Source organism: Peromyscus maniculatus, chromosome 10 (assembly GCF_049852395.1).
Source record: "Peromyscus maniculatus bairdii isolate BWxNUB_F1_BW_parent chromosome 10, HU_Pman_BW_mat_3.1, whole genome shotgun sequence".
NCBI lineage: Eukaryota > Metazoa > Chordata > Mammalia > Rodentia > Cricetidae > Peromyscus > Peromyscus maniculatus.
In genome coordinates, this window is record NC_134861.1 from 25,671,073 (window position 1) to 25,688,580 (window position 17,508).

The 17,508-nt window shown below is 37.5% G+C and overlaps 1 protein-coding gene across 9 annotated transcripts in view; it reads left to right on the forward strand.

Moving 5' to 3' along the window:
* Positions 1 to 17,508, forward strand: part of Usp34 (ubiquitin specific peptidase 34) — a 180,919-nt gene that overhangs the window by 115,491 nt on the left and 47,920 nt on the right. For 6 of the 9 annotated variants that reach the window (XM_076547054.1, XM_076547053.1, XM_076547047.1 and 3 more), the window contains 12 exons: positions 899 to 954; positions 1,039 to 1,159; positions 5,127 to 5,310; positions 5,747 to 5,910; positions 7,247 to 7,312; positions 8,218 to 8,364; positions 8,452 to 8,508; positions 8,595 to 8,672; positions 8,993 to 9,087; positions 11,201 to 11,373; positions 15,082 to 15,235; positions 16,648 to 16,726. In XM_076547054.1, the coding sequence (XP_076403169.1) occupies positions 899 to 954; positions 1,039 to 1,159; positions 5,127 to 5,310; positions 5,747 to 5,910; positions 7,247 to 7,312; positions 8,218 to 8,364; positions 8,452 to 8,508; positions 8,595 to 8,672; positions 8,993 to 9,087; positions 11,201 to 11,373; positions 15,082 to 15,235; positions 16,648 to 16,726 (1,374 nt within the window). The remainder of the gene's footprint in view (positions 1 to 898; positions 955 to 1,038; positions 1,160 to 5,126; positions 5,311 to 5,746; positions 5,911 to 7,246; positions 7,313 to 8,217; positions 8,365 to 8,451; positions 8,509 to 8,594; positions 8,673 to 8,992; positions 9,088 to 11,200; positions 11,374 to 15,081; positions 15,236 to 16,647; positions 16,727 to 17,508) is intronic. The other 3 variants (XM_076547052.1, XM_076547048.1, XM_076547051.1) reach the window with 1 other exon arrangement.

Below are 17,508 nucleotides of genomic sequence, written 5' to 3' on the forward strand. Positions count from 1 at the left end.
TAATGAACAAGTTTTAATTCTAGTCCAAGTAGTCTTCCCTCTTAGAGTTCTAGTTTCTTTGAGCACTGTCTTAGATTAAGTTCAATTTATGAATCTGTTTTTGTTTCTTCAGTTAAAAAATTAAAACTGACATAAATTAACTGTAATGTGTAGTTTATTATTAAAGCTTAGGTCAAAGGTGATCACAGTAGAAACAAACATTAGGGCTGGGGACAGTATACTGTGGGATTGTGGTTCACCAACCTGCCTGTAAATTACACCTTGATAAATAGTATAAAAAAAGCTTTAGTAGCTAGGCGGCACTGGTGCATGTACTTGGGAGGCACTTGGGAGGCAGAGCCAGAGGGATCTCTGAGTTCGAAGCCAGCCTGGTCTACAGAGCAAGATCTAGGACAGGCATCAAAACTACATGGAGAAACCCTGTCTCAAAAAAACCAAATAAACAAAAAAGGGGGAAAAAAAGAAAAAGAAACAGCTTTAGTATCTTCTCAATTATTTACTGCTCATAATTTGCTGTAATGGCTAAATTTTTTTTTTTTAAGGACAGGGTTTCTCTGTGTAGCTCCAGCTGTCCTGAAACTGCTCTGTAGATAGACCAGGCTGGCCTTGACCTCACAGAGATCTGCCTGTCTCTGCCTCTCAAGTGCTGAGATCAGAGGAGTATACCACCACTACCTGGCTTATCATGATTTTGTTTTGATGGGTCTATTAGTAATGTATTCAGAACTGTAGTTTTTTTTTTTTAAATTGATATCATATAGAAGAATAGGTATATTGAATTTATAACTTAATTTACAAAACACAACTTTTTTTACATATAAGGAAATAATGTTTTTTTTTTTAATTTAACACCAAAAATAAAAATGTATTTGAACTTGTATTTTCTTTTTCTCTCAAGACAACACTCCTCGATTTAGATGCATTGGCAAGACATTTGGCTGACTGTATTCGCAGGTAAAGTTTGATGCAGAATTAACAATTACATCATTCAACAGAGATAAAGAAAATCTTTATCTTTTGTGTTCTTTTTATTAATAGTCGTGAGATCCTTGATCACCTAGATGGTGCTATAGAAGATGATGGGCTTTCTGGACTGCTCAGGCTGGCAACAAGTGTTATTAAACACAAACCACCCTTCAAGTTTTCAAGAGAAGGACAGGTATACTTTAAAATGTGTGGATACAATACAGCTGAAGCTTCTTTTTACATTGTACAACAATATATCCAAACAAAGTTTGAGCTTCATGATGAAGTCTGAATAAATTAACATTGAAAAATAGGAAGCTTAGAATATATATTTAGAATGTAAAAACAAATTTTACTTCCTGCTACTTAGTGGAATTTCTGCTTTAATGTTTCCTATGTGAAAATGTTTCCACGTGTGTTTTCTATTGTGCAGGAATCCTTACTTAGTAGAATCAATTAGTGATAATCATTTGGTCTGTGATGGTTTCACCCCTGCTTTCATATTTGAAAGTTCTGCTTGAAATGTGTATTAAATATTTGTAATTCCTAATGACTATGCTGACGAGTGTCTAATTACTCTTAATGTTGTTGTTTTTTTTCCCCTCTTTTCTTCACTTTGTCATTGGCACTTGTCTCTCATTCCTGTAGTGAGGAAATTAGTTCTGATTTTGAGAGCTGTTATCTGAAGGTTATTTATGTGTTAACATGAACAGTAAGCATAAGAATTCCATGACTTGTTAGATAAATACATGCTGTACAGTGAAGTTTCTTGTATTTCATTTACTCTGCAACAAAACCTACCACCCTTCTGTTTTGCTTGTTAGTGATTTTTTTACTGCTTTTAATTGATTAAATTAATTTTAATATAGAACTTACAAAATAACACTATCATATCTAATTACCAATATTCAGTTGATTAGCTTTATGTGTGAGTGCTAGGCCTACAGAGACTTGAGTCATATGCCAGAACATCCCACTCACTTTCAGTTTTTTTTTTTTTTTCAGAACCCACCATATATACTGTTTTTTTGTATTGGTTCTCCTAATATGCATTGACATCAGCAGTTTTTATGCTGTATGATTTTTTTCAAGGCCCTCTCTGTTTTTCCCATCATTCTATTCAGTAAGAATATTCAAATACATAAATGGAAATAGAAAACTGATTGTTTTTTATAACATTGTACAGAAAAAATAAAAAGGGAAACAAAGTTGGCCGGTATAAGGGGGGAAAAGGGTATCGTGTGTGTTGACTTTCCTGTGGCATTTTATTTGTTTTTGAGACAATGTTTTATGAAACTCAATCTGGTTTTGAACTTTATTTGGACTTAGCTTGTCTTGAACTTGGCTGGCCTTGAGTTCCTCATCCTTCTGCCTTTATCTTCCAAATGTTGGGAATATAGATAGGCATGTTTATTTTGTGTTCCTGTGAGTATGTGGGCACATTCATGCCATGGCCTATGTGAGGACAGCTTTTGGGGATTCATTCTCTTCTTTTACCACATTGGTTCCAGGGTTATAAAGATGAAGCTTGGCAGCAGGTGCCGTTATTCTCTGAGCAAGTGTAGGCCTCTACATGTTCAATCTCAGAAGTGTTGTTCATGTAATACTTACAGTGGGAATAGTTATGCTTTGATAATTTTTTGTTGCTATGGGTTTGTTGGTTGCTTTGAAACTATCTGAGGTAATCCAGGCTGGCTTTGAACACTATGGTTTATTCTTTTTTTTTTTTTTTTTTTTTGGTTTTTCGAGACAGGGTTTCTCTTGTGTAGCTTTGCACCTTTCCTGGAACTCACTTGGTAGCCCAGGCTGGCCTCGAACTCACAGAGATCTGCCTGTCTCTCCCTCCCAAGTGCTGGGATTAAAGGCGTGCGCCACCACCGCCAGGCCTACTATGGTCTATTCTATGTAGCTAACGATGGATTTAAATTCCTGACCCTTGAGTTTCTACCTCCTACGTGCTGGCAGTACTTACATGAGCGACCATGCTTGTTCCATTTTTTTTTTTTCTGTATTACATTGTTGTTTATTATTTTTATATTTATTATTACCAGAAACTATTTTAAATATTGAGGCATGATGCAGGGGGACACACATTTAATCCCAGCACTCAGGTGGTAAACATAAGTGGGTCTCTGTGAATTTGAGGTCTGTCTGTTCTACACAGTGATTTCTAGGACAGCCAGGGCTACACAGAAAAATCTGTCTCCAAAAACCAAACCAAACAAAATAGTTCTCTCAGATAGCAGTTTGAATGAGTTCTTCTCTTTCCTTTAGTTACCTGCTTTTCTGATAGGCTCAGAATAAAGAAAATAAAAATATTCATGTAAGCATGTATTGGCTCAGTATTTCTTGTAAAATACTTGCATCCCAGGCTTTAAGTATACTTTTTCAAAATCTTTGTAGTATAGAGCTCATTTTCTTTTTATATGAGTTAATTGACAAAAATAGTTTGTTGTAAAGTTAGTTATTAGCCAGTTCAGATTTGCTATTGAAGTGTTTGTTTTTCAGTGCAGGTAATTATGTTGCTTTGTGTCTCCATGATAGTAATCTCACTTCTGAATCCTAAAATAGATAAAATCATGTCATCTGTATGAAATAAAACTCAAATCACTTTGCATATTTATTAGCCAGTCTTGTTTTCCTTTGCAAATTTGGAAAGTATATTTTTATATCCTTTGAAAATAGTAAGATTAGAAGAGGAAAACATGATAGTGGTAAAAGCATTTAAAATGTTTTGACTTGAGTGTTTTTGGATTCTTGTGGCTGAGTTCTCAGTATCACCGCAGGTTGAGTGATTCATTAGGATTCACAGGGCTAAGCAGTGGTCTCATGGCTGGTTTTTGTTACAGTGGAGTTGAACATGATTAGTTCTTCCAGTGGTTACTCTAATATAGCATGTGTCCTACATTTCCAGTTACGGAAATTCAAGATTTCCTAAAAGCAGAATGGATGTTTAGCATCAACTACATGTACTTAGGTACAGCGAGCCACTTCTGTCAGTTAAGAAAGTTTGGTCGTGCAAGTCAAGTGTTCAGACTCCAGCCAAAGGCTAGTCTTACTAATGTTTGGGATGTGTAAGAGATAACTAGGGAAAAGAGCAAAGGAAAATAATTAGAGAAGATGAAGTGGATATGAGGCTTCTTTCATAGTTAATGGTTGCTATTGGAGGGATGGCCCTTTACCATGTACACAGGAGCAGCAATAGTGCATTCAGGGGATATTTAAAAAGCAAAAAGAGCATGAAGTTGGGAAAGGCACATGTTGCGAGATGAATAAACATTAGTTAGGATAGAGAGGGAAGTAAGAGATGATTATGGCCACAGTATGTTTATACAAATGTGCAGTTTTCAGTGAATGAATTTTTGGGGAAATGAGTATAATCTGGGTGAGTTCACCTTTGAGAAGCCTACACCCATGCTCTTGGGTGTGCCTTACTTTCTTCGAAGTAATTCTTTTTCTATTTGTACTTAAGCCTGTATTAAAATGTGCTTTATCACTTTTTAATTTCATAACTCAAAAGGTAACACGTTACACAGATTGAATTTAGGAGAAAAGTCTGTTGTAAATGAAGATCTGAAAACTAATTCCATTAAAACAGTTTAGGCCCATCTCATGGTTAACCTTGTGTCTACAGTTTACAAAACTAAGAATATACTGGTAAAGAGATTCATCTCTTTCATCCCAACTCTGTCATCTGCCACAGTTGTTACAACTAGTGAGGTTCTTAATGTTTCTGATTTTTGTTCTGGGGACTTTGAGGAGTGAGTGGCTCTCAGGGTAGGTGAAGTGCTGCTGTTCTTGTTGTTTACTTGATGGAGAAGCACCTGTAGGACTTGGCAAATGGAATAACAATGCCTAATAGAATCTCTTGGTAGTTTACAAATGAAAATAATAATAGTGTGGATGAATAGTCTGTAAGGATAGCTATGAAATTCGAAGAGGGGTTAAGAGTAAAAGGTGGGTCCTTTCCATTCCATTTTCCTCCAGAAAAATAACTGGTAAGATTTTCAAATGATAATGATGTTTAATACCTCTATGATTTAATAGTAGTTTAGTCAAGTGTAGTTAGTTCATTATCCATTTTCTTTTGTGTGTTACTGTATTTGGAATATAATTGATAGCCAGTGGTAGCTAACACCTGCTTTCTTCTTACCCCCTAGGAATTTTTAAGGGATATCTTCAATCTTCTGTTTTTGTTGCCCAGTCTAAAGGACCGACGGCAGCCAAAGTGCAAGTCACACTCTTCCCGGGCCGCCGCCTATGACTTGCTGGTTGAGATGGTCAAAGGGTCTGTTGAGAACTACAGGCTGATACACAACTGGGTTATGGCCCAGCACATGCAGTGTGAGCCGCCTTCTTTTCATTGCATCTTTATACAGTTGAACCCAGACGTGAAACATCAAAGGATGTTGTTTAGAGAATCCACTTTTCACATACTTTGTTGCACACATTTTTGATAGACTATTCAGCACTCATTTTTTAATAGAAAAATGTAGAAATGTATTTAAATGTATTTAAATGTACATAAAATAGAAAAATGTAGGTATTTTAAATAATTGAGCTTTCTTCTCATAAAATAATGTAATACCAAGTAAAATATTGACTTTTTTGAGTTTTTACAATTAATTAACTTTAAAATATGCTTTTTTACATAATTAATATTTTAAATTACAATATTCTACACATCTTAATTAGCTAATTAATAAAGGCAATAGCTCCCAATCAAATCAAGATATGTTTAAGTTTGTTTGGGGGCATCTTCTCCTCCCTCTTTTATCAGCAGCCCATGCACCTTATAAGTGGGACTACTGGCCTCATGAGGATGTGCGTGCAGAATGCCGGTTTGTCGGCTTGACTAACCTTGGAGCTACTTGTTACTTGGCTTCCACTATTCAGCAGCTCTATATGATACCTGAGGCAAGGCAGGCTGTCTTCACTGCTAAGGTACAGTTTCAAACTATAAATCAAACCCTTATTCGTGAATCTGTGATTCTAGCACTTGAGAAGTGGGGGTAGGAGGGTTCCAAGTTCCAGGCTGTCTTCGTCAGTGTTCCATTGCTGTGAAGAGACACCATGGCCAGGCCAGCTTTACAAAGGAAAGCATTTCATTGGGGCAGGCTTACAGTTCCAAAGTTTTAGTCCATTGTTGTCATGGCAGGGAACATGGTGGCTGAGAGTTCCGTATGCAGGGGGCTGGGAGTGGGGAGGGGGGAGGGAGGGAGGGAGAGGGAGGGAGGGAGGGAGGGAGGAGACAGAGACACAGACAGAGACACAGAGCGCCAGCCACTGGGTCTAGCTTGGGCTTTTGAAACCTCAAAGCCCACCCCTGGTAATATACTGCCTCTAACAAATCCACACCTCCTAATCCTTCCAAATAGTACCACTCTCTAATTATTCAAATATATGAACCTCTGGGGGCCATTCTTATTTAAAGCACCACACAGGCTATCTTAAACAGATCCAGAATCTGTTGTCTTTTTTGTAAGGGAAGCATGACTGATTTGGCAAAGAGCTTGGTTGCACAAGCCACAACATTCTGAACTTGACACTTGGCAACCATGGGAGAGGCCAGGTATGGTCATGCCCACTGTGATCCCAGTGTGGGAGGGGGTGATGCAGGGCAGTCTTGCAGCTTGCTAAAGAACAGGTGGTCACAGTGGGAGACCATGCATCAAACAAAGGTGACCGTTCTGAAGTCAACACCAGTGGTTGACTTCTGGCCTTCATGCATATGTGTGCAGCACACACAAATTAATAAATTTAAAAAATAAATAAAAAGCAATTAGGTTGTAAGTATAGCCAGATTTCCCAGTCATGAATTATAGTGTTTTGATGTTTAGATTGTTTATAAAATCATGAATAATATTCCTCTTTAGTGTTGAAGTGTACTGTTTCACAAAAAGTAAAGATAGAATTAATTGATACAGAAATGTGATTTGTTATGTGTGGGTTAACTTCTATAAGGGAATTTAGTACATACTTGAAGTGCTCATTATTCTTGTGAATCAGTACAGTACCAAAGGGGGTGATTTAGAAAGCAATTTTGAAAAAGACCTCTCTCTCTTTAGTTTCCCGTCATAGTGGCCATCACTGTATTTAGTGTAATGGAAAAGTACTCTGACTCCTCTAAGATATAATGGTAATGAAAGAGTGACATGTGAGGTGTTTTCTTGCCTAGGACTGAAGGGATAAAGAGGGTAGTTTTCAGCACATTGTAGATCTGCTAGGATGTCCAAATGCCACCACTTGTGTTTTGACAAAGTTTGTTCTTGACTTTCAGTATTCAGAAGATATGAAGCACAAAACCACTCTTTTGGAGCTTCAGAAAATGTTTACATATTTAATGGTATGTTTGAAAAATGTGGAGGAAAACTAATTAGATTATCTTTTAACAAAAAACAAAAACAAAAAAATACCTAAGATAGTGACTATAAAGATTATAGTGTCTTTAAGTCTCACTGTTTTCACAACTGAGTTACCTATGTTCTGTTCATTTGTCCTTCATTTCTAGTCCTTGGTCCTATCACTGGTCATCTTAGGGTTTCTATGCTATGATGAAACATCATGACCAAAAACAAGATGGGGAGGAAAGGGTGTACTTGGCTTACACTTCCACATCACAGTCCATCACTGAAGGAAGTCAGGACAGGAACACAAACAGAGCAAGAACCTGGAGGCGGGAGCTGAGGCAGAGGCAGTGGAGGGTGCTGTTACTGGCTTGTTCAGCATGCTTTCTTAGAGAACCCGGGACCACGACCCAGGGATGGCCCCACCCCCAATAGACTGGATCTTCCCCATCAGTAATCTAATGTAGAAGTTACCCTACAGCCTGATGCTTTTCCCCTCCCCTGAGACAGGGTTTTTTCGGTGTAGCGGGCACAATTATTTTGAAGTTTGCCTGGGCTACATAGTTGAAACTTTATAGGGTTATCACTTGTGTTGCTGTTTTGAGTTTGGTTTTCATCATGTTTTGTGCAGGGACAGAGATTAGTTTTCTTGTTTTGGTGGATTTGGGGTTTTTGTTTGTTTCTTGTTCTTAAATTTTTGAGCGAGGGTTTCTTGTAAACCCAGGAGTTTCTGATCCTGTATAGCCAAGGCTAGCCTTGAATTCCTGATTTTCCTGCCTTTACCTTCCAAGTGCTGGAATCAGTGCCATATTTCACCTTGTGTGACTTTGTTGTTGTTGCTGTTCATTCAAGAATGTTCTGGCCATTTCTTATGGATATTTCCTCCTCCCCTTTTCTCTTGCAGGAGAGTGAATGCAAAGCATATAACCCTAGACCTTTCTGTAAAACATACACCATGGATAAGCAGCCTCTTAATACTGGGGAGCAGAAAGATATGACAGAGTTTTTTACAGATCTGATTACTAAAGTTGAAGAGATGTCTCCAGAACTGGTTAGTACCAGAATATTGAAAAATGTGTTTGAAGTTTATATAATTTTGAATTTTAATCACCAACTTTGATTTGTTTTTATATTAAAGAAAAATACTGTCAAAAGCCTATTTGGAGGTGTGATCACAAACAATGTTGTGTCCTTGGTAAGTATAGCAGGCTGTTGTTGTTCTATAAGGGTTTTTTTTAAGCTTATAATAAAATGCTAATTTTTGTTTGTTGATTCATCTAGGATTGTGAACATGTTAGTCAGACTGCCGAAGAGTTTTATACTGTGAGGTGCCAGGTGGCAGATATGAAGAATATTTATGTGAGTGATACTGGACATGACTTGAGATTGTTTTATGATTAATATATATAAAGCAAATTCATTGTCTTGAGAAGTTGTTTTCATATATTTTCTTTCATGATTTGCTATTTAAATAAGCATTAAAAATAGACCACAAAACTGGTTATTTCCTGGTCAAAATGTAAATATCTTTTAAAAGTTAGAGTTCATATGAAGAAAAAATTATTTTAAATTTGTTTTTTGTTAACAAAAAAAAAGAAAGAAAGAAAGAAATTGATTTTTCTTTGTGCTTTCTGACCCAATTGCATTATGTCAACTTCCCAATGTGGGTTTATACACAGGAATCTCTTGATGAAGTTACTATTAAAGACACCTTAGAAGGGGACAACATGTACACCTGTTCTCATTGTGGAAAGAAAGTCAGAGCTGAAAAAAGGTAATGCCTTTTGAAATGTGATTTTTATCATTTTGACAAACCACCCAGTGCAACTAAAGACAAACCAGAGAAGCCAGTGTCGACCTTTCACTACTGTGTATAAGTGTGATGTAATTAACATGAATAAATATTACATTAGAGTAACTCAGGTAATATTAGCTGTCTGGAGTTCAGTATCAATCAGTAACTTTTATTATCCTGTGAGCTTTAATGTAGCATATGCAGTAGGGTTGAAAATAAGACTCTTCAGACTTGCCAGCATTCTGTGTCTTCTAAGGGTAGACATGAAAGACGACTAGAGTGATCATTTTTGTCAGTCTGCAATGACTCAGATGTCTAGTTTTAGTGACTGGTTCCTAAAGAATAAGAACTGGAGCCGGTCGTTTGGTGGCGCACGCCTTTAATCCCAGCACTCGGGAGGCAGAGGCAGGTGGATCTCTGTGAGTTCGAGGCCAGCCTGGGCTACAGAGTACAGTTCTTGGATGACAGGAGCTATATAGTGAGACCCTGTCTTCAAAAAACCAAAACCATAACTCCAGCTTCAGGTTATCCAGTGCTCTTCTGGCCCCATGGATACCCCCACATATGGCTTGCATATATACAGAAACACTGAAATACATATAAATAAAAATGAATCTTTAAAAAAAAATCTTAAAAACTTAGCTCCCTTTACCAATTTATACAAACAATTTTATAGTCTCTTTCACTTTTATGTATTTCTCTTCTTTCATGATTCACTTTTTAATTTGGATGTGTGTGGTATGTGAATGTACATGTGTGCACCGTGTGTAGGGACACACATAGATGTGTATGTGGAAGCCAAAGGTCAGTGTTGGGTATCTCTCCATCTTGTTTTTTAAGACAACGTCTCTCACGGAACATGGAGTCTGCTGCTTAGGTAGGCTGTCAGACCAGCAAGTCCCAAGGACCTGCCTGTCTCTTTCTTCTCAGTGCTGGGCATATAGATAGGCACATGGCATTGCACCAGGTTTTTAGAGTGTTGGGATCTGAGCCTGAGGTCCTTGTGCGTACATAGCAGGTACCTTACCAACGGTGTCATCTTCCTAGCCCTTTGTGAAATGCTTGCAGGGAGGGGCAGTGAAATGGATCAGTAGCTGAAAGCATTTAAATATAGCACGAGCCTAAAGACCTAGGTTCAACCACTAGAACCCTCCTCAGTTTCAGAAAACACTGAATGTGGTGCTGTATGCATCTGTCGTCTCAGCACTCCTGAAGTAAGATAGGACATGGAGACTACTCACTTGGAAGCTTACAGGCCAGCTATTCTGCAGTACACAGTAACCCCACATCAACAAGGTGGATGGAGAAATCAGATTCCTGAGAGTTGTCTCTGATTGTCACACATGCATTCATACGTACATACATACACTTGTAAATAAATACATTTTCAAGTCTTTTCAACACTGAGCTAGCACCTGCATGAAGACCCAGCATGGGCATGGCTGTCTGCTACCGCAGTGCTGTAAGGTGAAACAGGAAGGTGCCAGTGGCAAGCCCTAGGTTCATTGAGAGACCCTTTCCCTAGCAAAACCAAAAAAGGTGGCTGGCCAGCAAGTTATCAGTGAGTAAAGACACTTTTTGCCAAGACCTACAACCCAAGTTTGATTGTTGGGACACACATTGTGGAAGTAGAAGACCAGCACCAGCAAATTTTCCTCTGCCCACCTCTCCCACACGCATAGAGTGTGCACATATTCACACACACTAAAAACAATAAATAGTGAGATATTTTAACTATAAAAGAAATAATATGGAGAACAATAGATCACGCCTAACATTAACTCCTGGCCTCCCACAGGTGCCTGAATGGGTAAGTACCCCACTACACATACATGTGCCGGTGTGCGCGCGTGCGCACACCACACACACACACACACACACACACACACACACACACACACACACGTGACTTAGAATATTTCTGCTTTAAGCTGATTATTAAAATAGTTGTAGCACAAATATAAATAGAATAAGATATTTTTGAAATAAAGTATTTAACATTTTGTTTCCTCTCCTCACACAAATATAAATAGAACTAAGATATTTTTGAAATAAAGTATTTAACATTTTGTTTCCTCTCCTCACTTCTCAGGGCATGTTTTAAGAAATTACCTCGTATTCTGAGTTTCAATACTATGAGATACACATTTAATATGGTCACAATGATGAAAGAGAAAGTGAACACACACTTTTCTTTCCCTTTACGTTTGGATATGACACCCTATACAGAAGATTTTCTAATGGGAAAGAGTGACAGGAAAGAAGGTGAGTTCATTTTTCTCAGTTCTCTGTTTATTGTTAAGTCTCTATTAAGGAAATTGTATGAATGGGAAAATGTCATTAATGTTAAAGTCAATTACATGGTTCTCAAGTACAGTCTTAGAAAATAATTTTTTTAATAATTTATTTTTATTTTATTGATGTTTTGCCTGCATGTCTGTCTGTCTGAAGGTGTCAGATCTTAGAGTTGCAGACAGGTGTAAGCTGCCATGTGGGTTCTGAGAACTGAACTCGGGGTCTTTGGAAGAGCAGTCAGTGCTCTTAACCACTGAGCCATTTCTCCAGCCTGAAAAGGAATTTTTTCATTAAAAAAAGTAATTTTTACATATATATATATATATATATATAGGTACTCTGTCTGCATGTATTTCTGTGTACCATATACATACACTGCGCACAGAGGCTAAAAGAGGGTATTAGAGGCCCTGCAACGGGATGGTTGTGATCCACGCTTTTGGTGTTGGGAATCCAACCAGGTCTTCTGGAAAAGCAGGCTGTCTCTCCATGCCACAGAGGACAGTTTTGTTGGAGACACTGTAGTATATTTACTTACTTAGGTAATAAATGTTTAGACTCTTGAAGGACCATGTTCTAGGCTTTTTTTTTCCCAGACACTGTTGATGCCTTTGGAAAACTGAGGTGTAAGTAGTAAGTCTTAACCCTGAACCTGAAATTGTAGTCTTTTGGCCAGATGCAGTCAGTGTGTCCCAGGTCTTGAAGAAGTAGTACTGCAGCAGAGATACAGAGTTGAGTAAAAGATGGAGAAGAAGGGATTAAGTTCTTGAATACAAGGGCAGCAGAGTGATCAACGAGACAAACTAATAGCAGAATATTTTTGGCTTTGGGCCATATTAAAAATTTTGCCCTTTGTTTATTATTTAGTGTGTGACCATTAGATTGTTTTTGTTTTGTTTTGTTTTATTTTTCAATACCGTTTCTCTGTAGCCCTAGCTATCCTGGAACTCTGTAGAGCAGGCTGGCCTCATAACCAGTCTGTAGGCCATATTGTCCTCAGAGTTCTCTCTGTCCCTGCCTCTGCCTCCCAAGTGCTGGAGTTAAAGGCATATGCCACCATGCCCAGCTGGCCACTAGATTTTTAATCAGAGAAGTTCTAAAATAGAAAGCTGTTTGGAAAAGGTTATTTTCAATGGATTAAAGAGTGATGAAAAGTGTCAGGGGATGACATTCTTGGAAACTACAGTGGAGACAGTGGCTTAGATGAGAAAGGACCAACAGATAGGCAGAATTAATGGACTTAATTAGTGTTTTGTGGGGTGCAGAGAATTGAACACAGACCTTTGTACATGCTAGCATTCTACCAATATCGTCCCAGACTCTAGGGTTCATAATTGGATGAATAAATGAATTATTTTATTATCCCTTTGTAGTTAGTATAGACTATTTTTTTTCCTTTTATTTTATAATACCATTCAGTTCTACATATCAGCCACGGATTCCCTTGTTCTCCCCCTCCTGCCCCACTCCCCTTCCTTCCAGTCTACTCCCCGTTCCCACCTCCTCCAGGGCAAAGCCTCCCCCAAGGACTGAGATCAACCTGGTAGACTCAGTCCCGGCAGGTCCAGTCCCCTCCTCTCAGACTGAGCCAAGCAGCCCCGGGTGGAGCTCCGAGAGTCTAATTAGCGAGAAAGAGGAGGGTTTATATGAGTGAGAATTGTTGAAACCAAGGTTGGATAAAGCACAGGGACAAATAGCCAAACGAATGGAAACACATGAAATATGAACCAAAGGCTGAGGGGCCCCCAACTGTATCAGGCCCTCTGAATAGGTGAGACAGTTGATTGGCTTGATCTGTTTGGGAGGCATCCAGGCAATGGGACCAAGTCCTGTGCTCATTGCATAGGAGTTGGCTGTTTGAAACCTGGGGCTTATGCAATATAGACTATTCTTAAAGCAGCGATAATAAAATAATGTCAAAACCTCACACCTCTGACTCCCACAATATTTTACTTGGTCTGCTACTAGAGAGGGAATGAGGAGCCACGAGAGACTGGTTTTTCATTTGAACACTAGTAAAGAGGAATTTAAATTAATATTTTAAAGTCTTCACAAAGGAACATTCCCAGGAAGAGTAGGTCCAAAAATAATGGGTCGAAAACTTTGATTATGCTTATCAGAGCAATTGATTTAAAAGTTGAAGTAGGAAGCCAGATTTTAGTGAGTTAAGTAACAGTGACCTTTATTTCACAAGTACAAAAACACCAGACTTATGGATATGAACCACAGGCCTTTTTGGGTTTTTTGTTGTTGTTTTGTTTTGTTTTGAGACAGGTCCCTGGCTCTTCTGGAACTTTCTATGTAGATGAGGTTGGCCTCAAACTCACAGAGATCCACCTGCCTCTGTCTTCCAAGTGCTGGGACTAAGGGGATCCAGCCCACCACATGACTTTTTAAGGGCATGGGAGAAGAAGGTAGAAACGGCTAGCTCCTGCCTCTTCCATTTTTCTGTACTACCAAGTTCTTGTTACATAATGAGGGTACAGCAATGTCGTATTTAAAATTTAATAATTTAAGAAACCAGTATCCTATCCTAACTTTAGGAAAGAGAATCCAGTGTAATCTTCAACTCTAGTGCCTAGCAGTTAATGAATATACAGTAAACATTTAGCTTCACAGAATGGGGAATGAAAAATGTAAACAGTGAGTTATAGTCTATTTCTTCAAGAGAACTTACTAATTCTTCAAAGATAGGAGAGGCGAATGCAATCACAGGTATAAAGGAATATAATTAGGGGAGATAACTTTCATTAGGATTTATGTTTATAAGTTGCAGGAAGTTGTGTCATAGTAATAAGTATGAAAATGCAGATAAAGAAGTAGTCATTGTTCTATACATCCTTCCCTTTAGACCTTTTATCAGACCATTCTGGAAATCACAATGAGACTTCATCTCAGCTCTGCTTCATTGTATTTTCATGTGATAGTTTGTTACCTGCATGGAGAACTGATAGTTTGTTACCTGCATGGAGAATTTATAAAGGCGTTTTTAGCCCTTTAGGGATATGTTGAAGTCTTAGCATTGCCTACAGAAGCATAGGAAGGCTTTTCTGCCACTGCTTTAGTGCTGTGGCCATTTTCTCTTTACTGCAATTTACTTCCCAGCTCAGGCTGTGCACTGACGCAAATGTACTCTGCTGTGCTCCTACATTTAGCTTTTCTAAATGTTGGTAGGAGTGTAGATCACAGACCATACTCCATTTTTAGACTTGTCAGATCAACTGTAATTTCTTTGCTTTGTGTCTTCTGTTTTAAAATTGTTCAGATTAGAATGATGCCTTTATTTCTGTGGACACTAAGCTCCTAAGATGTATCAATACAGTGCTTAGACTAAAAGACTGAGATCTTTTTAGGTCTTGTATTTTTTTTTTTTTTTGCTGATGGTAAAATTGAAAAAAAAAAAAGCAGGCAATACTGTTTTAAAGGGCTAGTTAAGTTAAACACATATGTATCACATTGGTGTTGTCTGTAATTATGCACTAATACATGGTTAATTTTTCTCAGCTAATTGTATAATATGTTCATTGTAGCGGTAGGCTTATGGCTTTGCAAATAGCTTTTATATACCTATTTTATTAATAAAGTTTTTATGCCCTTTCTGTACATTTTATTAAAAGTAATCTTAAAATGACATTGTTTGTGCTTTCAAAATGACTGCCATTATCTCATGTAAATTAGGTTTTAAAGAAGTCAGTGACCATTCAAAAGACACAGAGAGCTATGAGTATGACTTGATTGGAGTGACTGTTCATACAGGAACAGCAGATGGCGGGCACTATTACAGTTTCATCAGAGATATAGTCAATCCACATGCTTATAAAAACAATAAGTGGTAAGTGTTAAATATGTCTCCTTTGGTTTAAAAAAAATTTCCCCTTGCTTTTAAATACATATTTTTATGGTAATTCTGTCTTTTAAATGAATTTTTAGTTTTTTGAAAACTTCCTATGAAATCAGGAAAAGGAAACATTAAATAATTTTTTTAAACATTTTTTTTTTCTTTGTGTATGTGTCTTGTCTGTATGCGTAGGCAGATGGATAGGTGGATTCGGAGAGGTCAGAGAACAACTTTTGAAAGTTGTTTCTCTCTTTTACCCGTGTTGGTACCAAGGACCCAATTCAGGTTGTTATACTTGACAACAAGTACCCATATCTGCTGAGCCGTCTTGGGGGCCCAGAAAAAAAAAAAAATCTAATTGAAGACAACTTTTAAAAAAAAAAAAGGAATTAGTTCTTAATTTTATGTATGGGCCTTAAATTTTGAGAATTTGATAAATGCCTTCCCCTGGAAGATGAGCTTTATATCAACAACAGTCTTAGGGATTCATAGACAATTGTACCCACCAAATCCTAACTCACCCTTTGTTCGTTCTTACAGGAGCTCCTTACTCAATGCCTTTTACTTAGTGGTTCCAGAGTTTGTGCATGCTTTTTAGAAGATAGCCTGCATCCACTCCCCTCTGAGCACCTTCATTATCCTTCCACAAGTTTTGTTTTTCTCAAGTTAGCATCAGTCACATAGTCTTTTTAGTCTTCAGACGTTTTTAGGGACGTGTATGTGCTTAGGTCCTCTTCTGAGTTTTGGAAATACTTCTTTGAACAAAATACATAGCCACTAGCATTCATCTTCTTGCATTTAGCTCATCTGATTCTTTCAGACATCATGGCCAAAAGAGTCCCTTTTTTTAAAAAAAAAATTAATTTCTGTTTGAAATTGTAATCATATCATTTCCACTCTTTTCCTTTCCTCCCCTTTTTTTCCCTCCACTTGGTTATATTTCCATGAGTGTATTGAATTGTTCTGTTCATATTTTAAAATGATGTCCATATCTTAGAGAATTATCACATTGCTTAATATTTCATATCTAATTGCTTTGTATGTTAGATTTTAAGCATACCTTCTTTGTTTTTGTTAATATCCAGTAGTTGCTGAATGTGTAAGATTGTGTGTGCACTCACAAATGTGCTGCAGGGATGGAACCCAGTACCTCAGCTAAGTGAGGTACATGTTCTATCATTCAGCTACTGTCTTCAATTCAGACGAGTCAGGTTTTTAAGGTGATTTTGGCTCTTTTAAAAAATTATATTCCCAATTTCTAGAGAAGTTATAAAAATAAGAATTTATTAGAGTTTATCTCCTCAAATGATGTGACTATATATCTAAGTCTTTTCTTTTAAATTATAGACACTGTACAGAGATTCTAGTACATCCACATTTGATCAGTACCATGTGCTCTGTTGTAGGTATCTTTTTAATGATGCTGAGGTAAAACCTTTCGATTCTGCTCAACTTGCCTCTGAGTGCTTTGGTGGTGAGATGACGGTAAGTTTTATTTAATAATTGTAAATGGTTTGTGATTTTTCCAGTTATACAATTCAGTAGCAGACTCACTTATCATCATTATATCTGCTCATATTCAATCTAAGGTTATTTGTTATGTGTTTGCTATATATATCAGGCACGAAGAAATGTTTAAAATTTGTTATTTCTGCCTTCAACCATAGTTTGATAAAGAAGGTAAGATGAAAAAAATTAAATCATAAGATACAAATTGAAGTACAGTGGTAGAATAATTATAATTAAACATACTAGTTATCAAGAAAAAATCCATGGGATTAGAACAAAAAGAATCTATTGGCATAATCTGGAAAGTCTTACACAAGGAAGTTGATTTCTGATAATTTGAAATAATTATTTTCTCATTGCCCAGCAACCTGGGCCATAGCAGTTATATAATAAAAGACTAGTATCATTGTTAAGTCTCTTCCTGGTCTCACTGGAGTGCAGCTCAGTGGCAATGCATTTGCCTGGGGTATACGAGGACTTGGGGTTTGATCTTTCTACTCTGCAATAAAGACTTGATGCCCACATACAATCGTATTCATTCTTAGTGTGTGCATGTACACATTGAGTGTGATGGCGTACACACTTAATTCCAAGCAGAAGGAGTTGGATCTCTGTGAGTTAAGTTACAGGCCAGCTGGGGCTAAATAATGAAGACCCTATGTACAAAAAGAAAAAAAAAAATGTTGCGTTTCATTAAGTCAGATATTTGAAGCCAGCTCCATTTCATAAATAAGCCATAAGATTTTTAAAGCTTGCTT